Here is a 17,430-nt window from a genome sequence, read left to right on the forward strand (position 1 = left end):
ATGGCAGCCGTGAGCTTTACAAGCCGCTCCCAAGAGGATCAGTACAGATCGACTAAGCAGTAGATTCTGCGTGCAAACCACTGTAACACTGTTGTAAACATATTTCTGGCCAACTTCACAATTTGCTGTGGGATTGGGCATTTGTGTTACACACAGCACATGCTTACCTCATGTAAAGATGGATGAAATACAATTTTCTAGGGAAAAGATCAGAAGTAGACCTGGGACCCAAAATGTTCTAGAGAAGTAAATCAGTAAGCTACCAGAATGCTGACCTATATTACCAAAGCAATGAAATGTGAGATTAAATCATTAAGAAAATACACAAGCCTGCAAATAAATAGCCCATAATTATGGAGCTGCATGGGGTCCCAAACCAGTTTGTTCCGATCTTGCTGTGCATGATTTGCAATGTGCACAAAGTCTTGGGTGTTTCGCAAGTACCAATTACAGTTAGTATTTTAAGGAGTTCCATCCACCAAATGAAACTCACCTACACTAATATGTCATGCCTGTAAGTGGAAGGCTGAGCCCTGAATCCATTTATTGCTAGATGTCATTGAGTATCTCAGGGACCAATGGCAAGAGTGACAGCACTACAAATCATGGAATCGGCACCCCATTTCAAAGCCTATGCTTGAGTAATCCTACTTGAAGAGAACGACATCTGGAAGAAAGTTTATACTATTGGGGAACCAAAAACTTGAGCCAAAATGAACAGCAATGGCAGATGGTGAATTTCAAAAGCAATGCTAGTATGTGGTCCCAGTGATGCAAGGTTTAAAACCCACATGCCTGATCATGGTCATTGGAAATAGCAATAAATGATAACAAGGTTCACACACATGTATACACTTCTAGCTATTCAACACTGATAGGATATCAAGCAATGTATAGCACATTCATGCTCTTCCTTCTCCCCTCCTGGAGTAGATGACAGGTAACCATCAAATGCCACAGCAGAATGGCAAGGTAACCCTATGCCCCAAAACTTTTCTGAAGGGAGGGTCTTGCCAATCACGGGCTTGGCTGCTGCAAATCAGTTTCCCGCTGGAGGAGAAGACACTGAAAATGTGGTGCGCTTGTATCAAATCCAAGTCCTCACCTTTCACATCCCTCTCATCTCAGAAATTTTGCCTCCTTTCAAGAATAGGATTGCTTAGAAGTGCCAGTCTCAGCTACCCTCTTTTTCATTTCAGAGGGCAAAGAGATGCTGCCTGCATAGGCCTGACATCTAAGATATCAGTCAGAGATAACAACATTGCCTCAGTGCATGGAGGTGTGCAGAAAATGGTGACTATGTAGAAGTACAGTTTTGGTTCAACATGATTCCTAAAAATATTTGATTTGCTCAAGTTTAGATTCCATGATCCGTGCAGGATGGAATACAGATGATCAGTTATGGGGAAAAGAGGGACTAGGTCACCTTAAGCTTGCTCCTTGTGGACTGAAGAGAGGTATTCTGCAAAACAGTCACCCAATCTGCGTATGGTTTCTCCAACATGGAAGAATACACCATATTGGAACAAGTGCAAGTGAAATGCGGTTTCATCTGGAAGGATTGTTTGGGTCGCTGGATAGCAAGAACTGAAGAGGTGAAAGGACAAGTACTGCATCTCCCACAAAGACATACAGATTAGGAAGTTGTGGGCATGCTATGTTGGTGCTGGAAGCGTAGCAACACTTGCGGCCTGCCCCCAGAACACTCTACACAAAATAAGCATTTCAGTGTGGGTTTCTATGTACATGTGACTAATAAAGATAATCTTATTTTATCTAAATTGTACATGAAGGTCCTGCAAGAAGGAGAATGGTTGTTGGAAATGAAAGAATGAAGCAGAGTCACAGAAGGGTGGATCACTTCAGAATGCTCGGAGGGAAGGGGAGAGGAATTTGTGTCTAGTGATGTAATCCTATTGGCTGAAATTATGGAGGGTGATAAACTGAATGTGGAACCCTATCCTTCTTCTGGAGAGTAACTGAGAGCAGATGTTTATAAAATAGACGAGATATAGTTCAGAGCCTGTCAATTATGGTAGAGAGAAAGCCATTGTGGTGGTGGTGAAGAAGTAGAAGTAGAAGAAGAAGAATATCTTAAGGTCACAAGTGGGGAAATTATTGTCATGAGAGCAAATATAATGCAGATGTTGAAAGCAGGAAAAGGAAATGGAGTCCTTATAGAATGTACTGTGGGAGGAAGTGTGGTTGAGGTAGATGTAAGGGTGGTGGGTTTATAATGGATATTGGTAGCTTGCCTATCAACAGATTTGGAGAGGTCAAGAATGGGAAGAGTCAAATACAGACCATGTGAAAATGGGAGCAGGGTGGAAAATGGCAACAAAGGCAATGACATTTTCGGGTTTTGTATGAATGCAGGAAGCAGCACCATGCAGTCGACGTGAAGGAAAAAACGCAAGTTGAAAAAGTGGGGTAGGACTGAAACCAGGAATGTTCTATGCATCCAACATAGAAACTAATGTGGCTTGGGCCCATGTGAGTTCCCATTGTTACACCTTTGGCTTGGAGAAAATGACTGGTGAAGAAGTTGCTCGAAGTAAGAACAAATACAGCTAGGCAATGGAGAGTGGTGAAGAAAAGGGACTGTAATGCAGGTGGGTGAAAACAGAGGTCAGAGTGGGAGAGGGACAGAGAATTAAAGTCCCACTCTGCATCCTGCAAGGACTTCATTTCAGTCTCTCAGTTTCTCCCTCTCAGTTGTATCTACTCTGATTGCAGGATTCAACACCTTTAAGATTTCTCTCTTTTTTAGCTTCTTTTCCGTCTACCATAGTTGATAGGGCTCACAACCTCATCTCCTCTATCCTCCCAACCAGGAGGATAGGTTACTTCGTCCTCACCTTCCACCCTACCAGCTTCCTCATCCTCCGTAACTTTCAGCACCTCCAAAAGGATTCCACCATTAGACTCACTCCTCCCATTTCAGCATTCCGAAAGTACCATTGGGTCCATGACCCCTTGGTTCACTCTTTCATCTCCACTCCCCTTCCCACATCACTTTTCCAGGCAACAGCAGGAGATGCAACATCTGCCCTTTTTTTTAAATCTCTTCCCACCATCCATACACCAAAGAGTCCTTCCAGGTGAAGCAGCAATCCATGTGCCATTCTTCCAATTTAGTTATTGTACGTAGTCGTCATGATGTGGTCTCCTTTACAGTAGTGAAACCACAAAGACTGGGTGGCCACTTTGCAGAACATCTCCTTTCAGTCTGTAAGATTTGAGCCAGAGCTTCCAGATTCCTGTCACTTTATTTCTTCATCCCACTTTGACTCTTTGGCTTCCTACATTGCTCCAAAAACATTCAACACAAGCTCAAGGAACAGCACTCACCTTTCACCTGTGTACATAACAACTATTGGGATATTACAGAATTTAACAGTTCCAGGTGACACATTTCCTCTCTCCACAGATATCGAAGTACCTTTCTGTTTCAATGTGTTTCACTTTCTTTTCTGTTTCAACTAGTAGTTTTTAAAGTGACTGCTACTTTGACAACTTAGTTATGTACCCTATCACAGACACTCTGTTCTCTTCATCCATCTCATTCACAATTTAACACACACTTGTCTTCACACTTTTCCAGTTCTGAAGAGTTCTTGACCTGAAATTTCAATTCTAGTTCCTCTCCACAATTATGCAACCTGCCCTGCTGATTGTTTCCAGTATTTTCTGTTTTTGTTTCAGATTTCCAGTATCTGCAGTTTGCAGTTTTCATTTGATTTGATTGACTTGTAAATTCTGTGAACAAGTACTTTGCTAAAAACAATTAAACTCCAATACTTTAAACATTCCCCTTATATTCTCTTCTTCCTTAATGTAACTTAACAGTACTACCGAGTATTTCTCACCCAGCTGTACAAAGAAAATGAAATCACATTACTGCTAATCCTCTTCTGAACTGTTTAGTCAAACACATTTAGTGAAGAAACAGAAGCAAATCACAAGTGCTCTACTACCAATAACTCCATATTGACTGAGATCAGAAAATGCTTGCTACTATATTCCTTCCCAGTCACTGGCAAACGGGACCTAAATCTGCACCATTTCAACATTCAAATTGTTTCTAAACACAACCTGGTCAATTATTAGCGGCAACATGCAAAATGAAGATGCCCCCAGAACATACAATCCATAGGTTTGAAGATTATACTATTTAAATGTCTATTGGGCTATTTACCAAATGGACTACAAAATGGTGCAGACATTTCTTGCTTTCAATTTTTAACGTATATTACATTCTAGTTTCACTGAAAAATCAAAAAAGGAAATTAACTGAAGTGTCATTTCAAAAATTTGTATTGCTCCAAGTAGACATTTTCTCAGTGTTTGATGTCAAAACCTTGCAAAAATGTTAGTGTACAAAGGAAATGCCATTTGTGTTAACTGCGTATCCATTCATTTTCACAATACATAGAACTGTAAAACTTAAAACCCCACACATAACAAGACAATATTACATTGTTTGTGAAATTATAAGCACCACATTACTTACCTCAGGTGGTCTGAATTCTTCTATGCCTCCTTCTAATTTCAGCTTCAATGCACTGTTAACTTGCTTGGCATTTTGTACCTGGGAAACCATTTCAAAATTAGACTTTTAATTGTCTTTCATAAATAAACTTATTCAAAAATTAAGGTGGCATAATTTTCTCTAGGTTACTGAAATCAACCTAAGTAATTATTAAAATGTAGCTATAATAATCAGTTTTTAATTTTCAAAGCCAAGATGTCAGAGCAGAAATATAGTTGCAGGAAGGTGAAAAATAAAGGCTTTTACTTTTCAGATATCCAAGCTCAGAAATGGCTGGGAGAGAAGGGTGTGGTTTGGGATGAGGGACAGAGGTGACAACATATAGATGAAGAAGTTAAAAAGCAGGACTTCGAGGGTAGTAATTTCTGGATTACTTCCAGGGCCGTGTGCTAGTGAGGGTGAAAATAGGAGGATATGGCAAATGAATGTGTAGCAGAAAAATTGATGTAGGGGGCAGGGATTCAGATTTTTGGACCATTGGGATCTCTTCTGTGGCAGAGGTGACCTGTACAAGAGGGATGGGTTACACCTGAACTGGAGGGTAACCAATATCCTGGCAGGCAGATTTGCTAGTGCTACTAGGGTGGGTTTAAACTAGATTGGCAGCAGGATGGAATCCCAAGCATCAGGAAGGCAAATGAGAAGCTGGAAAGTAATGTAGAGGTGACAGCAAGCTGAATAGGAATGATAGGCAGGAAAATAGCCAGGAGTGAGGAAAGCCTATTGGATTAAATTGCATTTATTTCAATGCAAGAGGTCTGACAGGTAAGGCAGATGAACTTAGGGCTTGGATAGCTACGTGGGACTGGGGTATTATAGCCATTATGGAAACATGGCTAAGGAAGGGACAGGACTGGCAGCTTAATATTCTGAGGTACATGCGCTTTGAGCGGGACAGAGGCAGAGGAAAGAGAGGAGGGGTAGTTGCATTTTTGATTAAGGGGAATGTCACAGCAGTTGACAGAGATGAAATTACTGAAGGATCATCCAGTGAGGCTTTACGGGTGGAGCTGAGAAATAAGAAGGGGATGATTACATTGTTGGGATTGTACTACAGGCCCCCAAATAGTCAACAGGAATTAGAAGAACAGTCATGTAGGGAGAATGTGCAGTTATAAGAATAATAGGGTTGTCATAGTGGGGGACTTTAACTTTCCTTACATAGAGTGGGACTGCCATACTGTTAAGGGCTTGAATGGGGTGGAATTTGTTAAGTGCATTCAGGAAAGTTTCCTTGGGCAATATAGAGGGCCCTACTAGGGAGAGGGCAAAGCTCGACCTACTCTTGGGTAATAGGGCGGGGCAAGCTTTGGGACCAGTGACCATAGTTCTGATAGTTTTAAAATAGTTATGAAAAGGGACAGAACTGGCCCACAGATTCAAGTTCTAAATTGGGGCAAGGCAAATTTTGACAGTATGAGATGGGAATTTGCAGAGGTTGATTGGAGTAGGTTGTTTGCAGGCAAAGGGAATACAGGGAAGTGGGAGGCTTTTAAAAGAGAAGACAGTGAGAGCTCAAGGTCTGCATGTTCCTGTTAGAATGAAGGGCAAGGCTGGTAGAAGTAAGGAACCCTAGACGATGAGGGATAATTGAGGCTCTGGCCAGGAAAAAGGAGGCATAGGTTAGGTACAGGCAGCTGGGATCAAGTGAATGATTCTCTGGAGGAGTATAAGGGATGCAGAAGTGTACTCAAGAAGGAAATCAGGAGGGCAAAAAGGGGGCATGAAATAACTTTGGCAGAGAAGATTAAGGAAAATCTGGAGATTTTAACTATATTAAGAGAAAAAGAGTAACTAGAGAGTGAATACCTCAAAGACCAAAGGGGACACCTTTGTGTGGAGCCACAGGGGATGGGCAAGGTCATTAATGAATATTTCTCCTGTTTTTACCGTGGAGAAAGACATGAAGACTTTGAAACTAGGAAAAGTAAATGGGGAGGTCTTGGGGACAGTTCACATTACAGTAGGAGGTGCTGGATGTCTTAAAAGGTATGAAAGTAGACAACTCTCCAGGGCTTGACCAGGTTTATCCAAGAACATTGTGGGAGGCTAGAGAAGAAATTGCAGGAGCCCTGGCTGAGATATTTGCATCATCATTAGCCACGGATGAGGTGCCGGTAGACTGGAGGGGAGCGAATGTTGTGCTTTTATTTAAGGGTGGCAAAGAAAAACCTGGGAACTACAGGCCAGTAAGTTTAACATCTGTGGTAGTAAGTTACTGGAGAGGATTCTGAGGGATAAGATGTATATCTGGAAAGACTGGTTGATTAGGGGTAGTCAGCATGGCTTAGTCCATGGGAGATCATGTCTTATGAATTTAATTGAGTTTTTTGATGAGATGACCAAGAAAGTTGATAAGGGCAGAGCGGTAGACGTGATTTATAAAGACTTCAGTAAGGCCTTTGATAAGGTTCCACATAGCAGGCTGCTCTGGAAGGTTAGATCACGTGAAATCCAGGGAGAGCTAGCCAATTGGCTACACAATTGGCTTGATGGTAGAAAGCAAAGGGTGATGGTAGGTTGTTTCTCGGACTGGAGGCCAGTGACTACTGGTGTGCCTCAGGGGTCGGGCTAGGCCCATCATTATTTGTCATCTATATCAATGATTTGAATAAGAATATACAAGGCACGGTTAGTAAGTTTGTAGATGACACTCAAATAGGTGGTATAGTGGACAATGAAGGAAGGTATCAAAATTGCAGGGTCTTCATGTGCTGAGTAAGTGGGCCCAGGAATGGCAAATGGTTTTTAATTTAGATAAGTGCGAGGTGCTGCATTTTGGGAAGTCAAATCCAGGTAGGACTTTCACAGTGAACAGCAGGGCCTTGGGGATTGTTGTAGAACAGAGGGACCTTGGAGTACAAGTACATGGTTCACTGAAAATGGAGTCACAGGTAGACAGGGTGGTGAAGAAGGTTTTTGCTTGCTGGCCTTCATAAGTCAGGGCATTGAGTATAAAAGTTGGGAGGTCATGGTGCGGTGAGGCAGGACGCTGTTGAGGCGGCACTTTAAGTATTGTGTTCCATTCTGGGCACCCTGCTATAGGAAAAATGTTATTAAACTGGAAAAATAGTGCAGAAAATATTTACAAGGATGCTGCCAGGACTTGAGGGACTGAATTACAGGGAGAGCTTGGACAGGCTAGAACTTTAATTCCCTAGAGCGTAGGAGACTGAGAGATGATCATATAGAGGTGTATAAAATCATGATAGGCATACATAGGGTGAATGCACTCAGTCTTTTCCCCCCCCCAGAGTTGGGGTATCAAGAACTAGAGGGCATAGGGTTAAGGTGAGAAGGGAAAGATTTATAAGGAACTTGAAGGGCAACTTTTTTTTTTAAAACTCAAAGGGTTGTATTTATGCGGAATCAGCTGCTAGAGGAAGTGGTTGAGGCAGCTACAGTAACAACTTTTACAAGACAGTTGGGCAGGTACATGGATTGGAAAGGTATAGAAGTTATGGGCAAAACACTGGCAAGTAGGACTAGATTAGATGGGGCACCTTGGTCAGTATGGACCAGTTGGGCTGAGGGGCCTGTTTCTGTGTTGTACAACTCTATATATTCCATTTAAGGTTAGAGATATCCCTGGTTTTTCTCACAAATTTGACTGTATTATAAAAATAAAATATATATCAATACCAGGGCATTCAGTCTGTCTCAGCAATATGCATCAAATCATCATGAAGAAACTAAATAAAAACAAATGCATAAACTTGTACGTTTAGTCATATTGTTATAAAAAGGCACGGTGACATTTTTGGCTAAGTATGATGATACTGAAGACAAAACAATAAGAATCATAAAACTCTGGTTAGACCGCATCTGGAGTATAGCATTCATTTCTAGTCACCCCATTATAGGAAGGATGTGCAGGCTTTGGAGAGGGTGCAGAAGAGGTTTACCAGGACGCTGCCTGGGCACGTGCTATAAGAGGAGGTTGGACAAACTTGGGTTGTTTTCTTTGGAACGGCAGAGATTGAGAGGAAACCCGACAGAAGTTTATAAGGTTATGAGGGGCATAGATAGAGCAGAGAGCTGACATCTTTTTCCAAGGATTAAAATGTCTAACATTAGAGAGAATGCATTTAAGGTGAAAGGGGTAAGTTCAAAGGAGATACGTGGGGCAAGTATTTGTTTTTTTTTACACAGAGAGTGGCAGGTGTCTGGAATGCACTGCCAGCTGCTAGGGGTGGTAGTAGAGGCAAATTAGATAGAGGCATTTAAGAGGCTCTTAGATAGACACATGAATGTGCAGAGAATGGAGGGATATGGACATTGTGTTGGCTGAAGGAATTAGTTAAGAATTTAATACTAGTTTAATTAATTTGGCACAACATCATGGGCCGAAGGGTCTGTTCCTGTGTTGTACTGTTCTATATCCTCCAAGAATCAATCACTACTGTGATTTTAAACAGTCATTTTGTTCTATCCTAATCAAAAGAATTTCAAAATTGTCCATGAATTCGCCATCCTTCTTTAAAACATTGCTGTTTTCATGCTTCTCTTCTTACAGAATTTGCCTAAGTAAGAAAACAGGCACTCTTACAAGAAGTCTAAAGCTTTCTGCTTACCAACCTGTGATTTCACCCCCATTCATTTTCAGAGGGAAAAGCTCAATCATTGAAAACTTAGCTACACAGACAGTATTAGAATGTGTAAATAACTCCAACTTTTGCAGTATGCTGGCATCAGAGATCCTTTGACAGATTTGAAGAGTTTAGTTCAAATCTAAGGAGAGGATCAAAGGCTACCTGTCAATTTACCTGCCCCCACTTCAGAAAGGACACAGCTTAGTCAAGAACTTTGAAAAATATATTTTGGTGTTCGCAAATCGCAAACTGTTATCTATACTCATAATGTACATGCATTCAGTCTATTAACCTAATTGATTATTACAACCAGTTGCTGTCGCTCATACACCCCTGTAGGTCTGCTAATCTAATGCTTGCCAAAGGTGTCTGTAGGATGTGAAAGGCACAATGTAAATGAAATTTTCCTGTTATGTACATTCATTAAAGAAAGTATTCTGGTTGTACGGAAAAAGCTTTTCTGATCTCAAAATTCCAAACTTTTTCAATGCCAATGAAGATCTTTTGAAGTGCTGTCCGTTACTGAATTGACATCCGTGGCAGCCAATTTATGCACAGATTTCACAAACAGCAAGGAAATAAATCCATTTTGGTGGTACTGACTTTGGGATTGAAGTCTGGCCAAGAAATTGGAGAACTCTCTCCAGATCTTTGAACAGTACCAGGGGGTCTTTTTCATCTGTTTAAACAGGCAACATGTCATTGATTTGACATCTCACTTGAAATGAGTAATATTCCACCAATGCAGTCTTCTTTTAAGTATTGCATAGTGAAAATGGCATTTGAAACCATGAAATGTAGTCTGCCTCCAAATTTCAGTTCTTTTGAAGTCAATTTTGGTGACACAGGACAACACACAGTTGTTACTGTATGGCACATTTAGTGCGAACAGTTAAGGACAAAATCCTCGCTCTGATTTTCAAGTTTGCTACAGATCAGCTAAAATAACACTTGGTATCGTTGGATTAGAAAGCAAAGTGCGAGATGCAAAAGTGTGAGATGCAAAACAAATAAAACCTGGTTCTAGTTATTTAATTTATACTTTCGTTGTAAATTAACACTTGCTGGAGTAATTGTATGAAGTTTAGCAGTGTCAAGATTGTATTTTTGTTAAGAAAATTAGTCTGCAGTTCAGATTATCCACAGTACACAAGAATCAAAATTTAGTTCTTTAGAATGTTATAACTACACTACAGGTATCCAAATACCTGGCGTTTCAATGAGATTAGTTCCATATCAAGCTGTCTAAGAATGGTACTTGCTGCATTTGGGCTGCAGGACATGGCTCCAACATCTTCTTGACTAAGATACATTCCTTTTGGTGGTCGACACTTGGAACGTAGAGGATGGTGACGATGCTGCAAACTTGGAAGCTCACGTCTGACTGAGCCAACTCTGCTGACCTGCACAGGTGGATCAGGATTACCCTAACAATGAAAAGCACATAAAAATGCAAGTACATCTTATGTACTGTAGGAGAAAAAAAAGTACGTTGGAAATATGGTTATATTTAACCAGACTTTAAATTTACATTAAGACCTTGTCATCTGCAAAGGATAGGGGCATAGACTTCCTGTGGATAACAAAAAAGTGGACACCACCAAGATTCTCTCCTTTGTATCCAACATACCCCCCATAGAAATATATGTTCTAAAAGCAATAATACACAATAATAAATAAATAGGAATGTTTAAATATCTAAAAGAAAATATTAGCTAACAAACTACTTCAATTACACATATCAATATTTCCAAGCAGCAATTAGTTTTGAAATCACAAGATGCAGCATTGTAAGCAAAGGCCACTCTCAGCTGGAACAGCACACAGCAGGGAGCCATTTGACACAATTGGTCTGGAAACTGATGACATGTTTAAACAATGATTGCTTCCTCAACTTGCACATAGATAATATTTGTTCAAAAAAATTGTGATGGGGACTGGGGCTGAACTCAGAAAGCAAATCAGTGAATATTGAGGACTGAGTCTATTTTACAATCCAGCTGCTGAATGCATTTCCTGGTGTGGTCATCAAGACCAAATGTTGATGACATTGCATGGAGAAATTGATAAGATAACACTAATAAGTTCTTTACTCAAGTTCATTACTCACTAATGCCTTGAAATTGGATTGTACCCATTTTTAGTGCACTAAAGCATTGTTACATTTAGTCTCAATACCAAATCAAGTCCTCTCCAACAAACAAAATTGCAAGATTTGTCGCAGTGCAGTGCAAAACAACTTTAGGATGCTTTTCACCAAGAATCAAGCACTAAATTGGACTTGCAGGATTGCTGATAGGAACCCACTCAATTCAGTTCAGTTCAAGCTGGAGGGGAGAAGTGTTCCCAGGCTCACGCAAAAACATATGCCAGGAGGGAGATCCTGTGGGCCAAGGCGGCTAGGAGATCCACCAGTAGGAATCTAACAGGAGGTGAGTAATCTCTCAGAGGACAAATTCCATATACAAAATTCCTTTGCACATGGTTCTCATGTCCTGAAAGGTATGTCAGGGTGATCTGTAAATCACTGTTTGCACTGGCACAGTGCAAATATGGACTGATAAAAGGATGCAAGGGATTTTCATGTATCATCTAGGTTCCCCTGGGTTTTTTTTTGTGAACTATATTGGTGCTAACTGCACTATGGAGTGGGTCAAAATGACTTTTATTTGGCATTATCATTTTACAGTCATGTTAGAAGTTAGATTCCTGTACAAAGGATTCTGAATTTCCTCCGGCATGAACTTAGTCAGAGAATCGTTACTACGTAGGCCATTTGGCCTATTAATTCAATGCCCTGTTTCTCATTTAGCAATCTTTGATGTAGAAAATCCCATTCCCTGCCATCCCCCATTCCTTTCACTACAGCTCAGCACAACAGTACCAAAACCTGTACCATGTTTAATATTGGCTTAATCACCATAGATATTTACAGGAAAGAAAGTTACTGATTAAAATAACACCATTTCTACATACACTGAATAAACTCTCTGCAGGTCTTTACACTTAAACTATTTAATATATCATAGATAATCTAAAAGAGCAAAATGATGTAAATGCTCAAAACCCCGAGGCTTTATGATATTGAAAATCATCGTGTGTGAGGACACGCAATCGCAGAAGCTTCAGGTTCACCAGTTTCAGCTTTTATCTTGTCTAACCACATCAAATATTCTCAAAGGCTCATGGTACCATGCAATTGATGCTTCAGCTGAAAACTCAGTATTGTTATATTCCAAAAAGTTATTACCTCCTTTTTAGCTTCTTTAGTGGGATCATAATCACTGTCATTCACATCATTTGCAGCTCCTTCCTCCATTCCATCATCACTGAAATCAAAAATCTCGTGTAAATATCAGCAGCTATACAAACATAAAAAGTCAGACAGTTCTAAAACGATTCCTGTGGCACTGGAAGCGGAGCTGCTGCCTCACAGCTCTGACAACCCGTGTTTGACCCTGACCTTGGGTGCTGTCTATGTGGAGTTTACACATTTCCCCTGTAACTGCACACTCAGGTTTTATCTCAAATACATGCAGTTTGATAGGTTTGTAGATGGCTGCAGAATCCGGCAAGAACTTATGGCAATGTGGGGAGAATAAAATGAGCTTAGGCAAATGGGTACGACTCTATGGCAATTGTCCTAATTGATTAAACTGGACTTAACTTTTGAAAGGAATAATCAGATGTTCACTGGTGGAAGTTTTTAGTAGCATGGATATGGAACAGTTGTGATGTTCAGCAATCCATTCTTTCATTGTTCTGGTATTCATATATCAAATAATGAGTACTGCTGGAAGCTCTAACTGGTGAAAAGTTAAAGTGACAGGCACTGGCCTGCAGTTCAGAAAAACAAATTGTTTCTCCTGTATAATTTTTTAAAGATTGTTCAGTTTTGACTTGTTCATGCATTATATGAAGTCTTGACATTAAAGGATAATTCACACAGGACATAACATGTATTAAATCTGTGATTATCTTCATTTTGTTTAAGGTGCGATGGGAAGAGAGAGAAAAGTATAAATGAAAAAAATGCTGTAATCATCTATTTGCTTGCTATACTCCCCCTCAAAGTTTGATTCAGGTTTAAACACTCACTCACAAGATTACCTTCCAGTTTTATTATACTGGTTAAAGCTAGCCTGTACACAGTAATAGCATTCCATGAGTGAAGTGATCTGGGTAAAAGTAAAGGCAGCGTAACTTAGGAAATAGAACAATGAGGAGTCTAAACAGAGTAAATAGGAATGACTTTTTCCCCCTAGATTAGGGATCAAAAACCAGGAGATTCAAAGTAACTGGTACATGAGAAACAGAAGCAGGAATAGACAATTCAGTTCCTCCAGCTCTGCCAATCAGTGAGATCAAAGCTGATTTTTTTTACTTCAGTTTTACTTTCCAATACTAATCCATATGTAGGTTTTATTCCCCTTAATATCGAAACATCTTTCAATCTCTGCCTTCAACATACTTGGTAACTGAGCCTCTACAAGCCTCTTGCATAAAGAATTGCAAAAAATCCACTATCCTCCAAAGAAGAATTTCTTCTCATCATACTCCTGAATAACCAACTACCTATTTTGAGACTGAACCCTAGAACTAGATACTTCCAGGGAAACATCAGCTCTGCATCTATCTTGTCAAGCCCTGTAAAAATATTGAGAGCCATGGAGAGAGTTAGCACAGAAGCATCTTCTTCCACCCACTGAGCCTGTACCAACCATCAACCACCCATTTATACTAATCCTACATTAATTCTATTTTATTCTCCCCACATTCTCATCAATTTCCCCATACTCTACTACCTTCCTGCACCTTAGGGGCAATTTACAGATTTGCAGTAGCCAATTAACTTGCCAACCTGCATGACTTTGGAACGCAGAAGGAAACTCACATGGCCACAAGGAGAACAGCAAACTCCAAGCAGACCACATGCAAGGCCAGGATTGAACCAGAGTCTCTGGTGCCAAGAGGCAGTGGTTCTACTAGCTGTGCCACTGTGCCAATTCTTCAACAAATTAAGAGTATAGGCCCATTTTCTCCTCAAAGGACAGAAGCTCCAATCTCAGGAATCTATCCGGTGAACCTTCCTCACATTCCCTTTTTGATTCAAAGAGTCATACAGCATGGAAAGAGGCCCTTCAACCCAAATCGACCATGCCGACCAAGATGTCTATCTGAGCTAGACTGACGTCCCTCAAGGTCTTTCCCATCCATGTACCAGTCCGAATATCTTTTAAACATTTTAATTGCACCCACCTCTACATCTTCCTCTGGCAGCTTGTTCCATATACCAACCACCCTCTGCGTGAAACAGATGCCCCTCAGATCGCTTTTAAATCTTTCCCCTCTCACCTTAATTCTATGCTTTGTTTTAGACTCCCCCATCCTCAGAAAAGGACTGTAAACCATCCACCTTATCTACGCACCTCAAGATTTTAAATACCTCTATAAGGCGACCCCTCAACCTCCTATGCTCCAGGGAAAATAGTCCCAACCCATCCAGCCTTGCCTTATAACTCCAGCCCTCCAATCCCGTAACATCCTCATGAATCTTTTCTGTACCCTTCCCAGGCTAATGACATCCTTCCTATAGCTGAGCAACCAGAACTCCACAGAATACACCAAGTGTGGTCTCACTAACGATTTGCACAGTTGTGACATGTCCCAACTCCTGTATTCGATGCTGTGACCAATGAATGCAAGCATGCCAAACGTCTTCTTCACCACCTGCGACACCAGGGAACTATGCAGCTGTACCCTTTGGTCTCTCTGTTCTACAATACTCTCCATGGCCTCATAGTTGCTATGCAAGTTCTGCCTTGGTTTAACTGACCAAAATGCAACACCTCACACTTGTCCGAGTTAAAGTTCATCTGCCATTCCTTGCCACACTTCGAGTTCATCTCAATCCTATTGTAATCTTAAATAACCTTCTTTACTGTCTACTATACCACCAGTTCTGCAAACTTACTAATCATACCACCCAAATTGTTAATATAAACGACAAGCAACAGTGGACTCAGCACCGATACCTATGGCACACAACTGGTCACAGGCATCAAATCCGAGTAAGAATCACCCACTGCTACCCTGACTCCTTTCACCAAGCCAATTTTGTATCCAATTGGCTAGCTCACCCTGAATGCCATGTGAGCTAACCTTCCAGAGTAGCCTACCATGCGGGACCTTGTCAAAGGCCTTGCTAAATTCCATGTAGACAATTTCTACTACCCTGTTCTCATCAATCTTCTTAGTCACCTCTTCAAACAACTCAGTCAAATTTGTGAAACCTGATTCCCACACACAAAGCTACATTGACTATTCCTAATCAGTCCTTGCCTTTCCAAATGCTGGTAGATTTTGTCCCTCAGAATCACTTGCGGTGACTTTTCCACCACTGATATTACGCTCACCGGCTTGTAGTTCACTGGCTTATTTTTGCACCCCTTCTTAAATAAAAGCACATTAGCCACCCTCCACTCTTCCGGTACCTCACCCGTGGTTGAAGATGATACAAATATTCCTGCCTGGGCCCCTGCAATTTCTTCTCTAGCTTCTCACAATGTTCTAGGATACACTTGATCAGGCCCCAGGGATTGATCCATCTTAATATGCCTTCAGAGCGCCAGCACCTCCTCTTTTGTAATATTGATACATTCTAACACATTACTATTCATTTCCCTTAATGACCTTCTCCACAGTAAATACAGATGAGAAATATTCAATTAACACCTCACCCATGTCCTGTGCCTCCACACATAGACAGCCACATTGTTCCTTGAGGGGGCCTATTCTCTCCAAAGTTACCCTTTTGCTCTTAATATACTTGCACAATCTCTTAGGATTCTCCTTTACCCTAGCTGCCTAAGTTTTCTTGTGTCCTCTAAAAACCCTCTTGATTTTCCTCTTAAGTGCACTGCAACATCTCTTATACTCTTCAAGTGACTTGCTTGATTGCGGCTTCCTATACCTGACAATATGCTTCCCTTGCTCCTGAACAGTGTCTCAATATCCCTTGTGAACCAGGGTTCTCTAATCTTGCCAGCCTTGCCATTCATTCTAGCAGGAATGTGCTGACCCTGAACTCTCCCCATCTCACTTTTGAAAGCCTCCCACTTGCCAGATGTCTTTTTATCTGGGAAAAAAACCTTTTCTAATCAACCTATGGAAGGTCCTGTCTAATGCCTTCAAAATTAGCCTTGCCCCAACTTAACTTGTGGACCAGTTCTACCTTTTTCCATAATTATTTTAAAACTTATAGAATTCCGATCACTGGTCCCAAGAGCTCGCCCATTGACATTTCAGTCACCTGCCCTCCCTCATTGCCTAATAGGAGGTCCAGTGTTGCCCCTCTCTCTAGTTGGGCCATCTACATATTGTTTGAGAGAACTTTCCTGGACACATTTGCAAATAGAAGAATTGGAGAAAATGGAGAAAGCATTTTTATCCCAGAGGGTAGTAAGGATCTGGAATTCACACTGCCTAAAATAATAATAGAGGCAGAAATCCTCATCACATTTTAAAAAAGTACTTAGAATTAGTGCTGGGAAGTTTGATTAGGTTGACTATCACAGTTTGACTGGGAAACACAGTCTGAATGGCTGCCTTCTGTGTCATTAATTTTCTATGACTCATTGACAGGGGGTGTCCCAGGTGACTGCAATACCATGCAACAAAAACTACTGGAAGGACTTAGTGGGTTGAGCATCTGTGGATGCAAAGGGATGGTCAACATTTTAGAGACCTTGCGTCAGGACTCCTGCATCCTGCAATACAATGATGTAGGCCTTGTGGAGAAGGTAGGAAATAGGTAAAGTATAGAAATAATGCAGGAATAAGTTCTAGATTTGGTTCCATTTGTTTCATTTGTGTAACTTTCATTTCTGCAATGTGGACATGACTTTATGATCAGTGACATTCAGAAGGGAAGAGGAAAGGCTCTTGTCAAATGGGGAATTTAGGGCGCATTAGTTCCTCACATACAGTCCCAGTAGAAAGGGACTCTATAGTTTGTCTCCTCCCTTCCTCTTTTGTTGCTTGGCATCAAGACGGCAAGGCTTTTCCCTCATGATGAGATTCTGCAACTTGAATCTTGATACCCACAGTACCAAGTACTGCAAAACACCCAGAGAGCAGTTCAGGCAGAGAACAATTGTTTCAATGTGCTACTAATCTGCACTATCATGTTGCATAGTAATAAGGCTTTCCATGTATCCATCAGATGTCCATTGGTTGGGCCATCAGTGATCAGTTGAAAACTCTTGCAGCCAGAAATTAAGGGGA

The 17,430-nt window shown here is 40.9% G+C and overlaps 1 protein-coding gene across 3 annotated transcripts in view; it reads right to left on the reverse strand.

The window, feature by feature from the left end:
• The window catches only part of rcor3 (REST corepressor 3), a 53,589-nt gene that overhangs the window by 14,682 nt on the left and 21,477 nt on the right, over positions 1-17,430 (reverse strand). For 2 of the 3 annotated variants that reach the window (XM_052011588.1, XM_052011590.1), the window contains 3 exons: positions 12,395-12,473; positions 10,353-10,571; positions 4,514-4,591 (listed from right to left, as the gene is read on the reverse strand). In XM_052011588.1, the coding sequence (XP_051867548.1) occupies positions 4,514-4,591; positions 10,353-10,571; positions 12,395-12,473 (376 nt within the window). The remainder of the gene's footprint in view (positions 1-4,513; positions 4,592-10,352; positions 10,572-12,394; positions 12,474-17,430) is intronic. The other variant, XM_052011589.1, reaches the window with a different exon arrangement.

The sequence above is a fragment of the Pristis pectinata genome, chromosome 3 (genome assembly GCF_009764475.1).
Source record: "Pristis pectinata isolate sPriPec2 chromosome 3, sPriPec2.1.pri, whole genome shotgun sequence".
NCBI lineage: Eukaryota > Metazoa > Chordata > Chondrichthyes > Rhinopristiformes > Pristidae > Pristis > Pristis pectinata.